General features: G+C 34.6%; 1 protein-coding gene across 2 annotated transcripts in view; it reads right to left on the bottom strand.

Annotated features, from left to right (window-relative positions):
- Positions 1-403: 403 nt before the first annotated feature.
- Positions 404-19,260, bottom strand: part of ITGAV (integrin subunit alpha V) — a 92,024-nt gene continuing 73,167 nt past the window's right edge. For both annotated transcript variants that reach the window (XM_003907705.5, XM_021923779.2), the window contains 12 exons: positions 17,394-17,461; positions 16,593-16,740; positions 16,026-16,118; positions 14,478-14,557; positions 14,027-14,107; positions 13,481-13,586; positions 12,357-12,515; positions 11,185-11,298; positions 5,607-5,720; positions 5,397-5,504; positions 4,364-4,486; positions 404-4,092 (listed from right to left, as the gene is read on the bottom strand). In XM_003907705.5, coding sequence (XP_003907754.1) covers positions 3,997-4,092; positions 4,364-4,486; positions 5,397-5,504; positions 5,607-5,720; positions 11,185-11,298; positions 12,357-12,515; positions 13,481-13,586; positions 14,027-14,107; positions 14,478-14,557; positions 16,026-16,118; positions 16,593-16,740; positions 17,394-17,461 — 1,290 coding nt within the window. In that variant the 3' untranslated portion in view covers positions 404-3,996. The remainder of the gene's footprint in view (positions 4,093-4,363; positions 4,487-5,396; positions 5,505-5,606; positions 5,721-11,184; positions 11,299-12,356; positions 12,516-13,480; positions 13,587-14,026; positions 14,108-14,477; positions 14,558-16,025; positions 16,119-16,592; positions 16,741-17,393; positions 17,462-19,260) is intronic.

The following is a 19,260-nucleotide window of genomic DNA, read 5'->3' as shown; positions in this document are numbered from 1 at the left end:
TTTTCATACTAGAATTGCATATGTATATTGCAATTGCATATATGCAATGGCATATATACACTATAATTAAAAATTATAAAAGAAAGATGTAAATGTGCATTTTAAAAGCAATCTGATAATGTACAAATAATAAAGGTTAGCATAATGAATTTAGAAATGTTTGTTTAGAAATAAAATAATTCTTGTATTTCAGGCAGATCCATATTTGCCTTTCTAAGGATGGCTTTTAATGTGGTACATTTTGCCCTTTTTGTGTTTCTTTTCCTCAAATAATTGACATTCAAGATTTGAAGTTTTAGAGAAAGTTACCTCTCTGAGGTCATCCTTTTAGCTCATCATTGCTAGCTCATGTAATTAAAAAACAAAACCACATCATAGAAAGGATAAACCCCATACACAAAAGTGGCACCATATGCTTATGTTTATTGTACAGTCACAAGTTACATGTTGGAAATAAAGCAGAACACTGCACCAGTTTTCACTAACTCAAATTAAGTTAGCAAATGACAAATTTTAGAACAGATTCATTTTCTGTCTCACCCAATGTGGGTGACCACAAACATATTTACTTTCTATGTTATTAGGTAGCAAATTAATTTGATACACTACACAGCTTCCAAGTTACCTCAGGATATTTCAAAGTGTTTCAAAACTAGTAAAGAATAATTCATTTCCAGCCTGAAATACAATGCAGAATGGACCATTTAGGGGTAAATAACCTCACTTAATCGCTCTTTCCTGCTAACAAAAATAATACAAATATTTGTTTATATTAGGCTTACTACATTAATGACAACTTTGAGATTAACTAGATTTGGTTACATTGTTATATTGCACTTGAGAAAAATGACAAAAAACATCAAAGATTCAGTACCTCTCCCAAGAAGTTCATTATATATCAGAAATTACAATGAAATATAAGCATATATTGCATGCTGCATATTTCTATTGCTCAAACCAGTCAACCAACAAACTAAAAGGAATAATCTCCGAAACACTGAGTATTAAGTAATTTCATCTACCTTTTTTGATCCTACAATCATGTTTCAAATTTTAGGTGTTTTTCTTTAAATTAGTCATCAAAGTACTATATATACCAGCTATCCAAGAATACAAACAAGGTGATACTGAGATGGGTAGTGGCTGCACACAGGTATTCCAAGAACGACTCATTCTTCTCCACCAAGCTCATCATTACATTTTGCAACTTAGGAAGTTCTACCAACTTAGGAATTCTGTTTGCCTTACAAAAATCACTAATCTATTATATATACAATGCTTTTATCACACAAATCTCTCCTTTAGGGTCATGATTCACTATCAAAAATCTTTCACAGCCCTCTTAAGCCAGTAAAGTCTCTTTTACTAACACTTGAGTTTTCTTTATGGAAACGTAAGTGTTAATGAGAATTAACCACGAATAAGTAGTTTAATAACACAGGTAGAATGATGGCAATAATATTTTGACTAATTGTTTTACCTTTCAGATTCAGAATTACAGTGATAATCGTTAAGGGAAAAGAGAAAGAGAAAAAATGATTCACATGTATTTTTCTCAAAATATCAATTTTGAAATAAATACCTACATAAAAATCAAAATCAGTATATTTCTTAACAATGTCAAATGTTTTCAATATCTTCTAGTTCATTTATATGCTTTCTTAAAACTGAATCAGATTGTAAGAATTTTATACTTCAAAATGGATTTTTATTCTCAATAAATCATAAATACAGTAGTATTTCAAATGTTTGAGAAATTTAAAGTTTTCATAGGGCAAGTTTTTGATATTTAATCATGATAAAAAGAATCCCAACATTTTCTTCAGAAAGTAGGCTTTCAAATTACACTTTTCCATATTTTTGTAGATATATAAATGTTCATTTTTTGAAGGAAAATCTATGCTATTATACAAAACTATATTTCATAAAGGTAATTTAAGAAATCATGTTAATTTCCAAATTACAGCATCCTTCAATATCCAATACAAGATTATTTTCAAGATAGATGCCATAAAATGAATAGATGGCACAAAAGCAAATCCTAACACATTTGTCAAAGAGTGACTTTCTATCCAACATATTTTCAGAAATGACTGTTACTAGGTGGTAAAACTGTTAAGGTAAAATTTGTTATAGACTAACTTACTGATTGGTGGCAGGCAACACTTGGCCCTAGGATAAAAATATTTTTCTTAAAAAAATTTAAATTTATTGGTAATAAAAATATTTACTGCATGTGATTAAGCTTTTTCAAGCTACTAATACAAATCTATACTTCAAGACCCATTACTTTTGAAATTCACTAAAGCTAAATAGAGAGTCTTGTCTACAGTCCTACCTTGTATACCTCAACTAAATGTGCTCCTATTTTATGAATATTTTCTTAAGATTAGCTCAGTCATTTCTGCAGGAAATTATGAGATATGGCAAGATAAATTTCAATTATTTTTAAAACACAGCAAAATAGTCAATTATTTAAGGGAAATATTTATCATTACCTAATGAGGACAGCAGTTAAAGAGCTATTAAACTCTCTATTTCTAATGCACAACATGATGTAATTGCACAAAAATAGGTATAACTGATCAGCATCCCCAGGCCTTGAGGAACTGTGAATAAATCATATATTCCTCTAGAAGGTTCACCACTCTACAGAGCCATATAAAACTACAACTTTCTACCTATGTGGCTTTTATTAAAAATTCTAGAAAAGTAATTTATACTAACAAACTTCAGAAAGCTTTAAAAGGTTTTCAATAACTTGAACTGCTTATAAAAATTTTTTTAGAAGTTATTCTGATAGCTAAGACTGATTTTACACATTACCTTGCTTAAACAGGGGTAATATTCCTGTAACATTATGCTATTGCAAGAAGTAAATCAGTGAGTCACCTTAAGAGTTTTTATTCCAAGCATTACTCATAAAGTTGGGGTAAGGGGTCCAGGTTCCTGTCAACTGTAAGGATTCCTCATTGATATTGACCCATTCTCAGTAACAGTTTTGGAAATATAAGGAAAAATACATGAATAGGGGGAAAATAAATTAATACTAACTAAAAACTCTGCTCTACTCTAAGAATGTACTACTTACTATAAGCATAAGCAACTATCTCAAAGGACTACATAGTATTTTAATAAAAATGCTTTTTTTATACTGTAAATAGCCAGACTAAAACAATGGAATAAATATGCTTTGAAAATAATTTCCAACTCCATATGGCTTTAAGCATTATGATATTCAGTTGAAATTAAACAATTACACAAAAGAGGCATTTGTGATTATGGAACTAATTTTTAGCATAGGTTGGCTTGAAGGATTTGACATAAAATTTATACAAGTTAAAATGTAATAAAATATTGTGGATTTAATATAAACAAAAGTGTTACAGGATCTACCCAATTTTCATATTAAGACAAAATATTGTACCTTTGTTATTAAAAGCAAGAATTTTGATGGTATCATGTATATGTTTATAAAGTTCCACGATATAAGGGATTAAAAAAATCTAAGTTCATGCAGTTATAAAGTCTTTAGTATCCTGAAAAGTAAACTGTAGTGTAATATGTATTAACATTAAGTACCTATACAAAAGACATGATTGCTGAGGTCCAAATTTGGACTGCTTTAAAACAACAACAACAACAACAAATGAAATTCAATACATTAAATCAGAAACAGTAACTGAAGGAGGTACTATTTTATATAAAGTAGTAAATCAGGCACTGTCTGTCTTATATACATTGAATAAAAACTATCCCTTGAAATTTTATTATTTAAATACCTAAAAACACAAGTCACTCTATGTTATTAAATGTATGTCTGAACTTCTTTATCAGGAGAAGGTTGACAAATATAATTCTCATGTCGTGGTGAATGCCAATTAGCACTATCAGCAGTAAAGCCTTGGATTTTTACTCCTCATGAAGAAAGTTTAAATCTATAATAAAGTTGCTAATTCTAGTGGGTCAAGATGTAGTATAACTTAAAAACTGCAGTTAAGTTTCTGAGTTTCCTTCACCATTTTCATGAGGTTGAAGTTGTTCCCTTTCTTGTTCCTCTTGAGGTGGCCGGACCCGTTTAAAAAAGCCCATCTGTCAGTTGAAGAAAAACCGTTATTACTGTCACATCAGTGTAGAATACGAAAAGTATTTTCTGAGTGACTATATTGCCACTAAGAAAATTTAAATTGTATTTCATAGAATTTATCTTCCCTCAAATAATAAGTAATGCTCATCAAGCATCATTCATTACAGGTCCCTTTCTTCCTTCCCTTACTTTTCATTCTTCTTTTCCTTCTGCCCTTTCCCTTTTCTTCTGTTTTCTCTCTCTCCTTCTTTGTCTCTTTCTAAGTTTGTTACTTACCCTGTACATTACAAATACCAAAACAGCCAGTAGCAACAATCCTGCAAGAACTGCTAAAATGATCACCCACACAGGCACAGGCATGGGTGCTGGCTGAATGCCCCAGGTGACATTAGTGGTAACCTATCGAGGAATAAAGATATTAGTTTTAAAAACAGTGCATTGACTTAATCAACAAATATCTGAGAAAATATTATATTTTATTTTAATGGAATTCACAGTATATTCTTTTCCTGCATATGATAATTTAGTGATTTCACATTTGGTATCAAGAGCATGCACATACACACATGAAACTCCCAATGACAGGTTGACTTCTGATTGCATCTGAAATGCAATCTTTTTTTTTTTTTTTTAGACAGTCTTGCCCTGTATGTAGCCCAAGCTGGAATGCAGGGGCATGAACTCGGCTCACTGCAACCTCCACCTTCTGAATTCAAGTGATTCTCATGCTTCAGCCTCCCCAGTAGCTGGAATTACAGGCATGCACCACCATACCCAGCTAATTTTTCTGTATTTTTCGTAGCGAAGGGGTTTCACCATGTTGGTCAGGCTGGTCTTGAACTCCTGGCCTCAAATGATCCACCTGTCTCAGCCTCCCAAAGTGCTGGGATTACAGGTGTGAGGCACCACCCCCAGCTTGAAATGATTTTTAAATAATCCAATCCAGTTTATCACGTGCTGATCCCATTTTTACTCCTTAAATATCTCCAAAATGCCTCACTTGTTGCAGTTAATTTCCAACTTTCTAACTTTGTAAAGGAAAATTCCTAAAATTTCCCCAATATAATGTAGTATATACTAAGAAATTTCTTACACTGGACAAGATGCTAAACTGAAAGGTCTAGCTTTAATCATTCCAAGGTAGGGGAGTAAAATGATAATATTAAACTAGGTAATAATGCTATCATGTAATTTCATCAGTTTAAATTATTAAAAGAGTTAAGCTGTCATTTTTTTAAAAACAAAATAAAAGCAGGTACAGCATTTGAATTGAGTACATTTACTGTATTCACCTAAACCAATGACTTACCAATGTGGAGTTGGTGATATCCTCAATTGGAAGATTTTTATAAGGAAACTCTATGACATTAAATGAAGCAGATGACTTCAGAGAATAGGAATGATTCTGATTTTCTTTCTGTTTGGAAATAACAATTAGATGATTTTCCAGATATCAGGCCTTTTATATTTCTTTGAAAACATTGGGTATGTTTGCTAAATGCTGCACCTGTCTACTTACATTCATAAAGGTCTCAGTCCACAGTAATGACTTTACGTACAAGATTGCACTCTTTCCTCTGTCTAATCTTCCAACTTGGCAGACAATCTTCAAGCACTGAGCGACTCCACAACCCTGCCAAAACAAATCCTTCACTTATAAGCAAAGGTCATTCTATCATCTCTTCAACATTTGAAAATTCACCATTTTTTTTTCTTTTTGTGTGATGGTCAAAGAGATTATCCAGATTCTTTTGTCTTGTAAATAGATAGGCTAATAGTTGAGTCTATGAATGCTTTTTATTGTGAAGGGGTTGGTATGTTTCTTTTCTTTTCTCTTTTTTTGCCACACATGTAGTTCCTTGTAAATGAAAGGGTTGGTTTTAATGTGATTTGTTATAGAAGGATAAGATCCATAATATTAAAAGATTCATTCTATGACTAGAACTCAATATTCTTTAGGCAAACTCAGAACATGGTGATATTTGTAAGATATAAAAACCAGATCTCAACATCCCTGTGGAAAAGAAAACAGAATTTTTAATGGGTATTCCATGGAGGGCCTACAAAAATCAAATCACATGCTGATGGCCTCTGACGCATTTAATGTTGTAATCAGTAACTTCAAGATTGACAGGCAAAAGAAATAAATATTCAATACCTTCTATATGCTTCTATACACTGTATTAGACATATCACATGTACACACCCCACGACAATGCCGCCCAGTAGTGATACCATTTGCTGATGATCAAGAATAGAAAAGAGTTTCCTTGACCTGATAAAGGGCATTGATAAAAAGCCCACAGCTAACATCATACTTCATACTTCTTTTTCCCTAAGGTCACAAATAAGAAAATAGAAATCAAGTCATTTCTACTCAATATTGTACATAATGTTCTAGCCAGTGCAATTAAGAAAAATTAAGGCCAGGTACGGTGGCTCACTCCTGTAATCCAAGCACTTTGAGAGGCTGAAGCAGGCATATCGCTGCAGGTCAGGAGTTCGAGACCAGCCTGGCCAACATGGTGAAACCCCACCTCTACTCAAAATACAAAAATTAGCCAGGTGTGACGGTGGGCATCTGTAATCCCAGCTACTTGGGAGGCTGAGGCAGGAAAATCACTTGAACCTGGGAGGCAGAAGTTGCAGTAAGCTGAGATCATGCCACTGCACTCCAGCCTGGGTGACAAAGCTAGACTCTTTATCAAAAAAATAAAAATAAAAATAAAAGTAAAAGGTATCCAGATTAGAAATGACAAAGTAAAGCTATCTCTTTGTAGATGACGGGATCTTACATATAGAAAACACTAAATAATCCATATTAAAACAATTTACGCTAAAAAAACAAGTACAGAAAAGGTACAGAACACAAGATCAATATGCAAATATAAGCCATATTTCAGTATACTATCAATAAGAAATCCAAAAAAGAAATTAAGAAAACAGCATTGAGGTCAAGAGCAGTGGCTCACACCTGTAACTCCAACACTTTCGGAAACCAAGGTGGGAAGGTCACTTGAGGCCAGTAGTTCAAGACCAGCCTAAGCAACATAGTGAGATCCTATCTCTACAAAAATGAAATTTAAAAATTAGCCAGGGGTGGTGGGTACACTTATAGTCCTAGCTACTCAGGAGGCTGAGGCAGGAGGATTGCTTGAGTCCAAGAGTTCAAGGTTGCAGTAAGCTATAACTATGCCACTGTCCTCCAGCACAGGTGACAGAATAAGACCCTGTCTCTAAAAAATAAAAATAAAAATAGGCTGGATGTGGTGGCTCATACCTGTAATTCCAGAACTTTGGGACGCCAAGGTGAGTGGATCACCTGAGGTCAGGAGTTCGAGACCAGACTGACCAACATGGTGAAACCCATCTCTACTAAAAAATACAAAAAATTAGCCAGGCCTGGTGGTGAGCGCCTGTAATCCCAGCTACTCGGTAGGCTGAGGCAGAAGAACTGCTTGAGCCTGGGAGGCGGAGGTTGCAGTGAGTCGAGATCATGCCATTGGACTCCAGCCTGGACAACAAGAGCAAAAACTCCTTCTCAAAAATAATAATAAATAATAATAAAATAAAAGAGCATTGAAAAGAATACACAGAAATCATGTAACCAAGGATGTGCAAGACAAGTACACTAAAAATGACAAAATATTGTTGAAAAAATTGTAGAATAAATAAAAAGAAAGACATACCATGTTCATGAACTGAAATATGTAATGTTAAGATACTCCCCAAATTGAGACAGGCTCAAGAAAATTGCTACCAAAATTCCAACTACCTTGTTTGCAGAAATGGACAAGCTGATCCTAAAATCCATAAGGAATCACAAGGGACTCTAAATAACCAAAATAATCTTAAAAGGAAGAAAATGTATTCATATTTCTCTATTTCAAAACCTGAACTCCAGAGCTACAGTAATCAAAACAATACTTGTATTAAGGATATACATATAGGTCAACTGAACAGAATTGAACATCTAGAAATAAACCCATATATTTATAATCAATTCATCTCCAACAAGACTGCCAAGACCATTTAAGGGGAAAGAATAATTTCTTCAACAAATGATGCTGAGACAAACAGATAGCCACATACAAAAGAATAAATCTGGACCCCTACCTCACACCATACACAAAAATTAACTCCAAATGAATCAGGGATGTAAATGTAAGAGCTGTAAGTGTAAAACTTATAAAACCAAAAAAGCCTAGGTATAAATCTTCATGGCCTGTATTGAGCAATGGTTTCAAAAATATGACAACAAAAATACAAGCAACAAAAGAAGACACAGATAAATTGAACTTCAGATTTAAAAATTTTTGGGCATTAAAGGACACCATCAAGAAATTAAAAAGACAATTCACACAGAATGAAACAAAACCTGTGTAATCATAAATCTAATGAAGGTAGTATCCAGAATATATACAGAACTCTTTGCAACTCAACAATAAAAGGCAAACAACTCAATTTAAAAATGGGCAAAAAATTTGAATAGGTATTTGTCTAAAAAAGATATACAAATGAAAAGATGCTGAATATCATCAGTCAATAGGGAAATGCATATCAAAACCACAATGAGTTACCTCTTCACACCAACCAGGATATCCTGATTATAAAAATTTTAAAACAAACAAAACCAGAAAATAATAAGTGTTGACAAAGATGTGGAGAAAATAGGACCCTCATATATTGCTGGCTGGGATTGTAAAATGCTGCAGCAACTTTGGAAAATAGTTTGGCAGTTCCTCAAAAAGTTAAGCATAGAGTTTCCATATGACCTAGCAATTACACTCTTATGTTTATTCTCAATAAAACTGAAAAACATGTTTACATGGAAATTTATGCACGAATGTTCATAGCAACACTATTCAAAATACACAAAAAGTAGAAATAATCGAAATGTTGATCAACTGATGAATGGATAAACAAAAGGTGGTATGTCCACACAATGGAGTATTATTCAGGCATAAAAATGAAGTACTAAGGCATGCCACAACATAGATCTTGAAAACATGCTATGTGAAAGAAGGCTAGACACAAAAGGCCACATGTTGTATGATACTACATTTATGAAATGTCCAGAATAGGCAAATCAGTAGGAATGCAGGTTAGTGGTCACCAGGGGCTGATGATAGGGGAGGATGGATAAACTGCTTAATGGGTACAGCATTTCTTTTTGGGGTGACAAAAATGTTTACAATTATAGTGGTAATGGTGGTTCAATGTTGTAATTATACTAAAAAACACCAAATTATACACTTTAAAATCATTAAACCGGTTAATTTTATGTAAGCTTTGTCTCAATTTAAAAAAAGCAGATTCTGAAAGAGGACAGAAAGTGCAAGATCAAAAGTGGGGTTGGGAGGTAGAAGGCAGTTTCTATTTCCCATGGGTTGGTCAGGGAATTCCTCTGACATAAGTTTACTTTTAAGGACATGAGAAGGATATGGGAAAATAAGCTACAAGGATATCTGGACAAAGAATTTCAGGCAGATGGAAGAGCAATTTCAAAGCACTGAGGAATAAACATGCTTGGGGCTATCTGCTCAATGAAGAGCAAGGTGGAAAATTTGAGAAACAGAATAGTAAGGAGAGGAGATGCAAGCAGAGAGGCAGGAAGGGCCTGTTAATGTTGGGCTTAAAGGTCATTGTAGCCTCTTGCTTTCTCATTGAGTTAGACGGGAAGGCACTGGAGTGACACAACCTGACCTGTATTTAAAATGATCACTGTGGCTTCTATGGCATACAAAGTATAGTGGGGAGAAAGGCAGAAATACAGAGGCCAACCAGGAGTTTGGCAATAGTACAATTGAGAAGGGAAAGTAGCCTGGGTTAGGTTGTGTTAGTGATGAAACTAGTGAGAAGGGGCCAGATTCCAGGCATTTTGAAAGTAAATATTGATACAATTTGTTGAAATACAAGACGTGAGATTTGAGATAAAGAGAGGAGTCAAGCATGAGGTCCAGGTGTTAGAGAATGTAGCTGATATTTACTAAAATTAACTAAGAACTTTATGGAAAGAGCAGACTTGGGAAAACCCAAGGGTATATATTGAGAATTAAGTTTGAGATTCCTATTAGATATTTAAAAGCAGTTTCTAGTAAGCAGTTGGATATTGGAATCTGAAGTTCAATGCAGAAGATCACACTGGAAATATAAATCAAAGGCATCTATACCAGATGGTATTTACAGCCATGAGAGTCAATAGAAGGAAGTGATTAAGTGAACGAAAGTCACTAGGCAGTTGAACTGGATGAGAACTAACAAGAACCACAGAATTTGGTGTTGTAAAAGTAACCAGTGATCACTATTAAACATAAGCAGTGCTGGGCCTGGTGGTTCATGCCTGTCATCCCAGCACTTTAGAAGGCTGAGGTGGGCAGATTGCTTGAGCTCAGGAATTCGAGACCAGCCTGGGCAATATGGTGAAACCTCATCTCAACAAAAAATACAAAAATTAGCTGGGCATGGTGGTGAGCACCTGTAGTCCCAGCTATTTGGGGGACTGAGAGGGAAGGATTGCTTGAGCCTGGGAGGTCAAGGCCTCAGTGAGCTGTGTTTGTGTCATTGCACTCCAGCCTGGGTGATAAAGTGAGGCTCTGTCTCAAAAAACAAACAAACAAAAAACACTATACCAGGTTCTCTACTAGAGATTTGGAGATTTGTTGATTAAAAGAAAAAAAAAAGCAATCGCCTTTAAAAACATTATAGCCATTATATAGGCTAACTCAACAAAGGTTAATCAAATGCTAATTATTATTCCAATGTATTTTTGTTGGGACCTTCTGGATTTTTTAGTATCGTACTAAAGCCTCAGAGATTAGGAGGAGGCCAAGAAAGAGGACAGTTAAAGAACTAGAGTAGGAAAATTAAGTTGGGACATAAACTAGTTCTATTAGCCATCTACAAAAATAGATCATTTGAAGAAAATATGGCATTAATCTGACTAGGAAAAAGGAAAGTAAGAGGAATGCATGGTATAAAAATAAATGTAGTTGTTCAAGCACAGCTGTTGTTATTTTTGAAATGTTCTTTGGCGTCAGTTCTATAGTCACATATTTTTAAATGTCTATAGTGCACGTACTTGAAATGGCACTTACCAAAGTGTGAATATCTCCTTCACTGAGGGCAAGATCCCGCTTAGTGATGATATGGTCCCGCTCACCTTGCCCAGCAACTGTGTCATTCTTTTCAGATGCTTGCAAAGATGAAATCTAATGCAATCACATTAACAAAATGGTGGTAAATGATAATGAAAAACATTTTATATCAGCATTTTGATATAAACTCTTAGATACGAATAAAAAATAGTGAATGAGCCGGGCGCGGTGGCTCACGCCTGTAATCCCAGTACTTTGGGAGGCCGAGGTGGGCGGATCACAAGGTCAGGAGATTGAGACCACGGTGAAACCCCGTCTCTACTAAAAATACAAAAAATAGCCGGGCGCGGTTGTGGGCGCCTGTAGTCCCAGCTACTCAGGAGGCTGAGGCAGGAGAATGGCGTGAACCCGGGAGGCGAAGCTTGCAGTGAGCCCAGATCGCGCCACTGCACTCCAGCCTGGCGGACACAGCGAGACTCCGTCTCGGAAAAAAAAAAAAAAAAATAGTGAATGAAAATTTAGTATGATAGAATATTTACCACTCTGTATATGGTGAGCAGTAAGGACAGAAAATAAAGATTAGTCTTTAATATGTACCAAAAAGGTTAGCTCTCCCTAACCATTATTTTCAGCCCTTGCTTACCTCGAGGTAACACACAGAAATGGCCTGAAATTCTACAGTACATTTGTGATGTCAATCATGGGTATATTTTTTATTTTGTTTCTTTACCTTTCCTTAGACCATACTGTATAATTGTTTCTAGTAAAAATCTATGGAGATGACTATATCCAAAAGTCAAAAGAATCATGAGTAAAACGGTAAAGCTTATCCCAAAGTAGCAATTTTAACAACAAAACACCCTTGATGTGATATTACGCCCTGAACAAACAACAATGTGATGGAGCCAAGGTCAAACTGAGTCCCTGAAGGACATCTCATGAGGCTCAGTAAGCACTCCATGAAGATACGGTTCACTAGGACGTCACAGAATTAATTCTTACCCATTATACAAATGAACTTATCCTGAGTGTACTGCTGATGAACTACACAATTTTTTGCAGAGTGGGTTTTATATTAAAATAGTTGTTTTATTTTATGAATTTCTTTTATAGGTTTAGAAAGAAGGCAATGAAATATCATTATAATGAAGAGCTGCTATTAAGCACATTACCTTAATTCTCAAAGGGTTGATCTCCATATCTGAAGTGCAGTTCATTGGTCCATCAATATCATAATGAAGGATATACAACAGAGTGTTATTGTTGTATTTATAAGGCCACTGAAGATGGAGCATTGCCTTGCTGAATGAACTTGGACCATTGTTTCTCAGCTAAGGAGAAAAAAGAAAATGTATCTACACCTTGGGCAAAAATCTATTCCATAATCCTTCCCCTACATCAACTTTAGAAATCATGTTAGCAATAGGTTATGAACAACAGCACAGTTTCCACAGTTAACCTCTAATTACAATGTGGCTATTTTTATGCAAAAATTATCAAACTCAACATTTGTCTCTAACACAGAGTAATATGTGTCAGGATAAAAATATAAACAAGGTTGGGCACAGTGGCTCACACCTGTAATCCCAGCACTTTGGGAGGCCGAGGCGGGCAGATCCCTTGAGGTCAGGAGTTCATGCCCAGCCTGGCCAACATGGTGAAACCCCATCGGTGAAACCCTGTCTCCACTAAAAATACAAAAATTAGCCAGGCATGGTGGTGCACACGTGTAATCCCAGCAACTCGGGAAGCTGAGGCAGGAGAACTGTCTGAACCCAGGAGGCAGAGCTTGCAGTGAGCTAAGATCGGGCCACTGCACTCTAGCCTGGGCAACAGAGCAAGACTCCGCCTCAAAAAAAAAAAAAAAATATATATATATATATATATATATGTATAAACAAAAGGTGAAATATTAAAAAGTTATTAATGAAGGATGACAAAGAAAATTTTCTTCTATAGAAATACAGTTTTGATTATTTGCCATAGGTATTTTCATTTTTAGCCAGAACTACAAAATGCCCATGAGAAAGTACCAGTGACTTATTTCTTTTATTCAAGTAGAACAATTGATTTTAAACAACAAATTATATAAACTGCTTTATTTAAACAAAGCTATTTGTCAAATAAAAATGAATTTATGAAAAAGGAAAATATTCAAACAAATCTCTGACACATAATTAACCAACGTAGAGTTTACATAAAAATTACATAGAATTTTTTTTTTTTAAGTAGCTTAGTTGTTCCTCTCTTCGTTGGCTCGTTCACTAGGTTTGGGTAAAATCCAACAACTGCAAACCTCATAGATGTGCTGAACAACTGGCCCAACGTCTTCTTCAGTCTCAGGGTTCTCCTTGTGCTCCCAGTTTGGAATCGGAAGAAAGATATGATCAGGACTCGAGACTCTAAACAATGACCAAAGAAAACCTACCATGAATATCAAAATGATATAGTCAGTCCATTTTCAAAAGTGCCCTGTATTCATTACTCAAGTGAATAAAATTAGATCTAATTTTTAAAAATACTTCAAGAGAAAACTAATGAACACATACATGCACAAAAACTGCTCTTATGAAATGTACATGTAACAGGTGAATTGATAATTTGTGTAAAAGTTCAATAAACTTATTTTGTGCATGTTGTTGCCATGTTTTGTTCCTTTTGAGGATCACCCAGTATTGGGGATTTGGAACATACCTAGGATTTTATTTCTACAGGAGCTAATGCCCTAGTAAAACCACCACTAAACATGTAGTGTCTACTGTCCAGAAGAGGCTAAGGCCTGATAGTTACCTTTAAAAAGCAATCATGAGAATGAGATACTCAACTAAGTATTCATACTGACCCTCTTATCTCAACTGCAGCTAAAACAGCAAGGTCAACTTTGTGAGATACAACTGGGCTTACTTTGTCAAATAGATTTGAGCTGAAAAAGAAAAAAAAAAATACTTAAAACTGAATTAGGCATAACCACCAAAAACATACAGAGGCAAATCCAGTGAAACCAAAAATTAACAAAAGAAACAAGTGTAAAGCTTATACCTCAAAATAGTTATTTTCATTAACATTTAATTCCAAGAAGATGAACGTTTTATTTCTGGATTTTAAATTTCGTTTTACAAACTCAAACTTGACAATAAAGTTATTCTTATAACGTAAATATTGATTTTAAAATGCTATAATCAAGCAATAAAATTTAATCTGTGCTATTCTATATTTAAAATATATTACATAGTATATTTACAACAAATAATATTTATTTGATAGTTATAAGTGAATATAAGTTGTTTTCATACCTTTGGATCTGTAAGTCAAATTTCACAGAAGTATCCATCTCTGACTGCTGGTGCACACTGAAACGAAGACCAGCTAAGAGCTGAAGGAGAGAGGAAAAGATAGTAATGTTAGTCAATGTCTAATTAGCAAAATTTCAAATCCAATGTCTAAATAAAAAATAATGTTCTAAAATGGGGTTTTTCTGAGCTTACAATAAAACTGAACAAAGATAATTAAATCTTATTTTCTATCAAATCTGTTTTACTTAATATACCTGGGCCAATCCATAAGACAGCCTATTTAACAATTATTAATCATAATTATACCTCCTTATAATACTATCTTTCTAAAAAATGCAAAAGTAAATGTTTGTTGATCCAGTGAAAGTCTAGCAACTAGGTGCAATGATTTGATAACAGGAAGCTAACAACCAAAGTATGTGCTGTGTTCATAGCCCAGAAAAGAAGAAATGGATGATTTACTAGAGTAAGAGAACCTGGCTAAAGAAGGCATGAGTAGGGCCACAACCAGAATTTCTCCATACACTTCTCATAACACTCCCAACACCAAATATCCTAACTCCTGCAGGCAGAAAATTGGTAGATTTTAAATAAAACAACTGAACCACCAGGTACAAAAAAGGCTTCTTGGGGATCAATGACACATAAAAACAGTACTTCCTGGATACTGCCTCCCACTCCACAAAGTCTGGAGTTGGCTACCTGGAATAAGCAGAAACTATATAATAACCAGAAAGCTAGAGAGAATGAGAATATGAGAAAATAAAAGGCATGCTCATTGTTAATAAAACATGTAATACATGTGAAAAATTGAACTTAGGGTAATTTGTTTAAGTTCTCTTCCCTAAGATACCGTACATCTAGAAATAATAATGACTTGTAATAGAAGACATACTAAAGAAACATGGAATACTTAGAACTATATTACTACATATCTTCAAAGTACCCGTATCAATATGTCATTAATTAAATTCTATTGAAAAAGTCACACAGCATATACTGCCATTTTGTCCTTGCTACTAGGAATTCTACAAGGTATATTTTGTTTACTTTTTAGAGGATTTGGAAAGTGAGCCATTGGCTGCTGCTTTTCAAGCTCCTGGGCACCCTGCTCTACCATCTGAAGGGGAGCCTTATTCAACTAACCTTTGCTTTGATCCTCTGTGTGGGGCCTGTGATGGAATCTAGCTCACCTAGGATTGACAGTCTTAGTAGTTGCCAGAGTAGCTTTTCAGGATCCATTAAGGCATCAGTGAAAAGAGCAAAATTATTATTTCAGTCCTTAGTTTAAACCATGTTCTCATCCATTTACTAAAGTGAAGGAGGCGTACAGAGCAGCTGATTGCAAACCATGTAAGAGCACAACCAATTGTTTCGTATCTTAGTTAAAACTAAGCAAAACTCTGCTAATCATTTAACTGTTATATCGAAACCAATTTAAGGACATTGTTTTGAAGTGCTTATTTTTAAAAATTACTATGAGCCCAGAGAACAATATGCTTTTCTATTTGCTGGGGAGAAAAAATCTGTTTAATTAAATTGTCTTACTTGAGTTCCAGCCTTCATTGGGTTTCCAAGGTCACATACCACCTGGCGAGTTTGGTTTTCTGTCTTAAATGCACAGGAAAGTCTTGCTAAGGCCTTTGATAGACAAAGAAAAAGGATACAAAAGGAAATAAAATATCATGCAGTTGGGTATTTCAGTTTCTTGTCCTAAGCAAATAAATCTAGTTGAGCAAACCAGGAGGTAAGGAAAAAGCCAGAATTGGGTACAATTGCCACATGGAAATGCAGAAGTGTTTCTAAAAGATCCCTAGAGGGCTACCATACATAACCATAAAGCCTCTGACAAATAAACTGATGGACAGGCTTAGACACTTTATCTATCTAACCTCGTTTCCAGGCACTTAGCTTGCAATTCTAAAAATGTCATATCAATGCATTATGCAAAGTATTAGGCTTAAAAGGAATTATGTAAGAGAGGCACTCCATTGTCTAGCAATTTAGCCTTAGGTAGAATAGCTAAGCTTGTGCTTCACTAAATAGGGGAGCAACTCATTAATGTTAATAAGATCTGTGAGTGCATTTCGATTTTTAAAGAGGCAGTCTGCTTACTTCACTGTTTCGGACAACCCCGATGAAATCAGCCTGCAGTGGAATGGAAACGATGAGCTCAGCTTCATAGGCACCTTCTCCTTGATTCTGAGCCTTAACAATCAATGTCAGAGGGTTGTCATCCCCAATATAGATCTTCTTTTGATCACTACAAGTTAACAATACAAATCCAGACTAAGAAAAAAAGACTAGATGGGGAAAGTATGACTGTTCAAAGAAACAAGAGTTAAATACACAGCACCAACACGTTCAACAGTGTCTCAAGATATTTTAAGACTACTTCACAGCTTGATATAAAACAGTAAATAGCACACTGGGTGCAAATCCAATGTTCTCTCAGTAAAAATAAACATTGATGCCACTAATAGATCACTATCATTCATATCTATTACTGAAGTGAATTATATGTACTTTGTAATTCCCCAATATTTTTCTAAAAGCTAAATTAATCATGTGTCATAATTCTCACAATATTCTTTATAATTCACATACCATACAAAATGGTAAGGATATTCCTTGAGTTCAAAGTATATTTGCAATGAAATGTATCTTTAAAATGATACAATATTACTTTGTGATATTACCCAACGTTGAATGCCTGTCAACCTAGGCAACTAGTGAAAACACAGTAGATATTTTCTTTAGAAGCTCAATATTGATAGCTTTAGTATTACAGAAACTCACGCATTACCCTCCAGTATAACTAATTCTCGTTAAAATATGTTAGTTCTTTGAATAGAAAAATGTACCCTTCCATTTAAATTTCTTACTACATTATTTATTATTTCAAGCAAAACTTACCTATCTACAAAAACTTCCAGTTTGGGTTTACAGACATTGTCTTCACCACAGTCAAGTAGAATGTGAGCCTAGAAAAAAACATTTTATTTTTCTACATGAAAAATACCAATGCAGGCGGCATAAGCAGTGTTTATCAATATCTATGTGGTTATACACGTATGTACACATGTACATATTTTCATGTACTCATCAGCTTGTTTGTATACCTTAATGCAAAAGAGACCATGGCCACTTATTTTTAAACAGGTCAGTGTAGCCAGTCAAGAATGAGAAAGAAGAAAAAGATTCATAGGATATAACACAGTTCCTTGGAACCTTTCAGTTCTATCTCAAATTAAGCTGTTATCATCTTTGAATGAGGACTGGTGTAAAAGAGAAAGTAATAGTCAAGAAATGAGGGTTCATTTTTACTCTGCTGCTAGCTAAGTTGTGAGATGTCGGGCAAAATAGACTCCCTTCTAGAGTTTCTCATTATGGACTGTGCCTCCACCAATATCATGGAAATAGGGCTGCAGAGGATAAAAGAATAAGGAGCTGTACGTATTCAGCAGACAGGCAGAGAGACGAAGGGGCAAAAGAAACTAGATAAAATGAGTCCAGCATTGCATGGTCATTTGGAAAAAGATGAAGGAAAAGGAGCTTGAAGCATTATAGCTAGCCAATCAGGGTAGGTGAAAAAAGCAAAGACCTGAACTTTTTTCCCTTCTAGATCTGGCCAGAAGAATGTTCCAGCTAGAGCAAAATGGAAAAACCCAAAAGAGAGAAACACTGGGAAAAAAGCAGAGGAGCTGGGTAGGATGTGAAAGAAGAAACATAAAAATTAAGAGAAGAATGGAAAATAAAGATGAGGCCATTTTTGCTTCAAGCACAGAAGTAGACAAAAAGAAGAGAGAAAAAGATTTAAAGGAAAAGAAAAACAGAGTCCCTCAAAAAAAGGATGATGATTGATGATGATTGTACACTTCCAAGTAACAAGGAATGTCTGGAATTAAGGCTTCAACATACACATTTTGGGGGAACACAGTTCAGCCCTTAGCAATATTTAAAATATTGTCATTTTTACATAGAATCGCTTAAAATTATCAGTGGAATATTTTGCATTCTATTTCTTACTGTCTTCAAAATCCAGAATGTATTATATACTTTCAGCATATCTGAATTCAAATACTTAAGTTTTATTAGAAATTTTTTTATATTTAGAATTCATATAATTCACAGTTGAAAAAGTAGATTCAAATACTCAAGTTGTTCTAAAGATACTAAAAGTTTTGCAGTAAGAGAATTAAGCATCAGCTTTTAACATTAAATTAATTAAAATTAAATAAAATTTTAAAATCAGTTCCTCAGTGACACCAAGCCCATTTCAAGTGCTCAGAAGCCACATGAGGTTTGCAAGTGGCTGTACATTGGATAGAGATTCTTAACTGTCGTTTTAATTTGAAGGAAACACAAAAATATATGTGAATTAATTCATTTACCTAGATATATGCAGTTGCTATAAGCCTTTTTCAAAAAGGACCATTAGAAGAACTATATGGTGATTCTTTACATCATGCCAAATATAAATCAAGGCTTGATTAGATTATATCAGGAAGAAAGTGTGGACTTTGCAGATAACAAATTAACTAGTGATAAGGTATGTATGTATAACATGCCCAGTTAGAATGTTAGATGAGTATCTTAAGTTTGCAATGAGACATATGTATAAAATATTAATGAAACTGTAATATAGAGATACTTGGCTAACATCACTCTATAGGGGAAGAAAAGGATTTAGCTGGCATTGAAGCAGCTATAGTATTAAAATATGCTGTCAGGAAAGATAGTTTCAGAAATGGAAAAGCAATGTCTTCCATGCTCAGACAAC

The sequence above is a fragment of the Papio anubis genome, chromosome 10, assembly GCF_008728515.1.
Source record: "Papio anubis isolate 15944 chromosome 10, Panubis1.0, whole genome shotgun sequence".
Taxonomy (NCBI): Eukaryota; Metazoa; Chordata; class Mammalia; order Primates; family Cercopithecidae; genus Papio; species Papio anubis.
The sequence above is the reverse complement of the archived record's forward strand: the minus strand, read 5'-3'. Positions and strand labels throughout refer to the sequence as shown.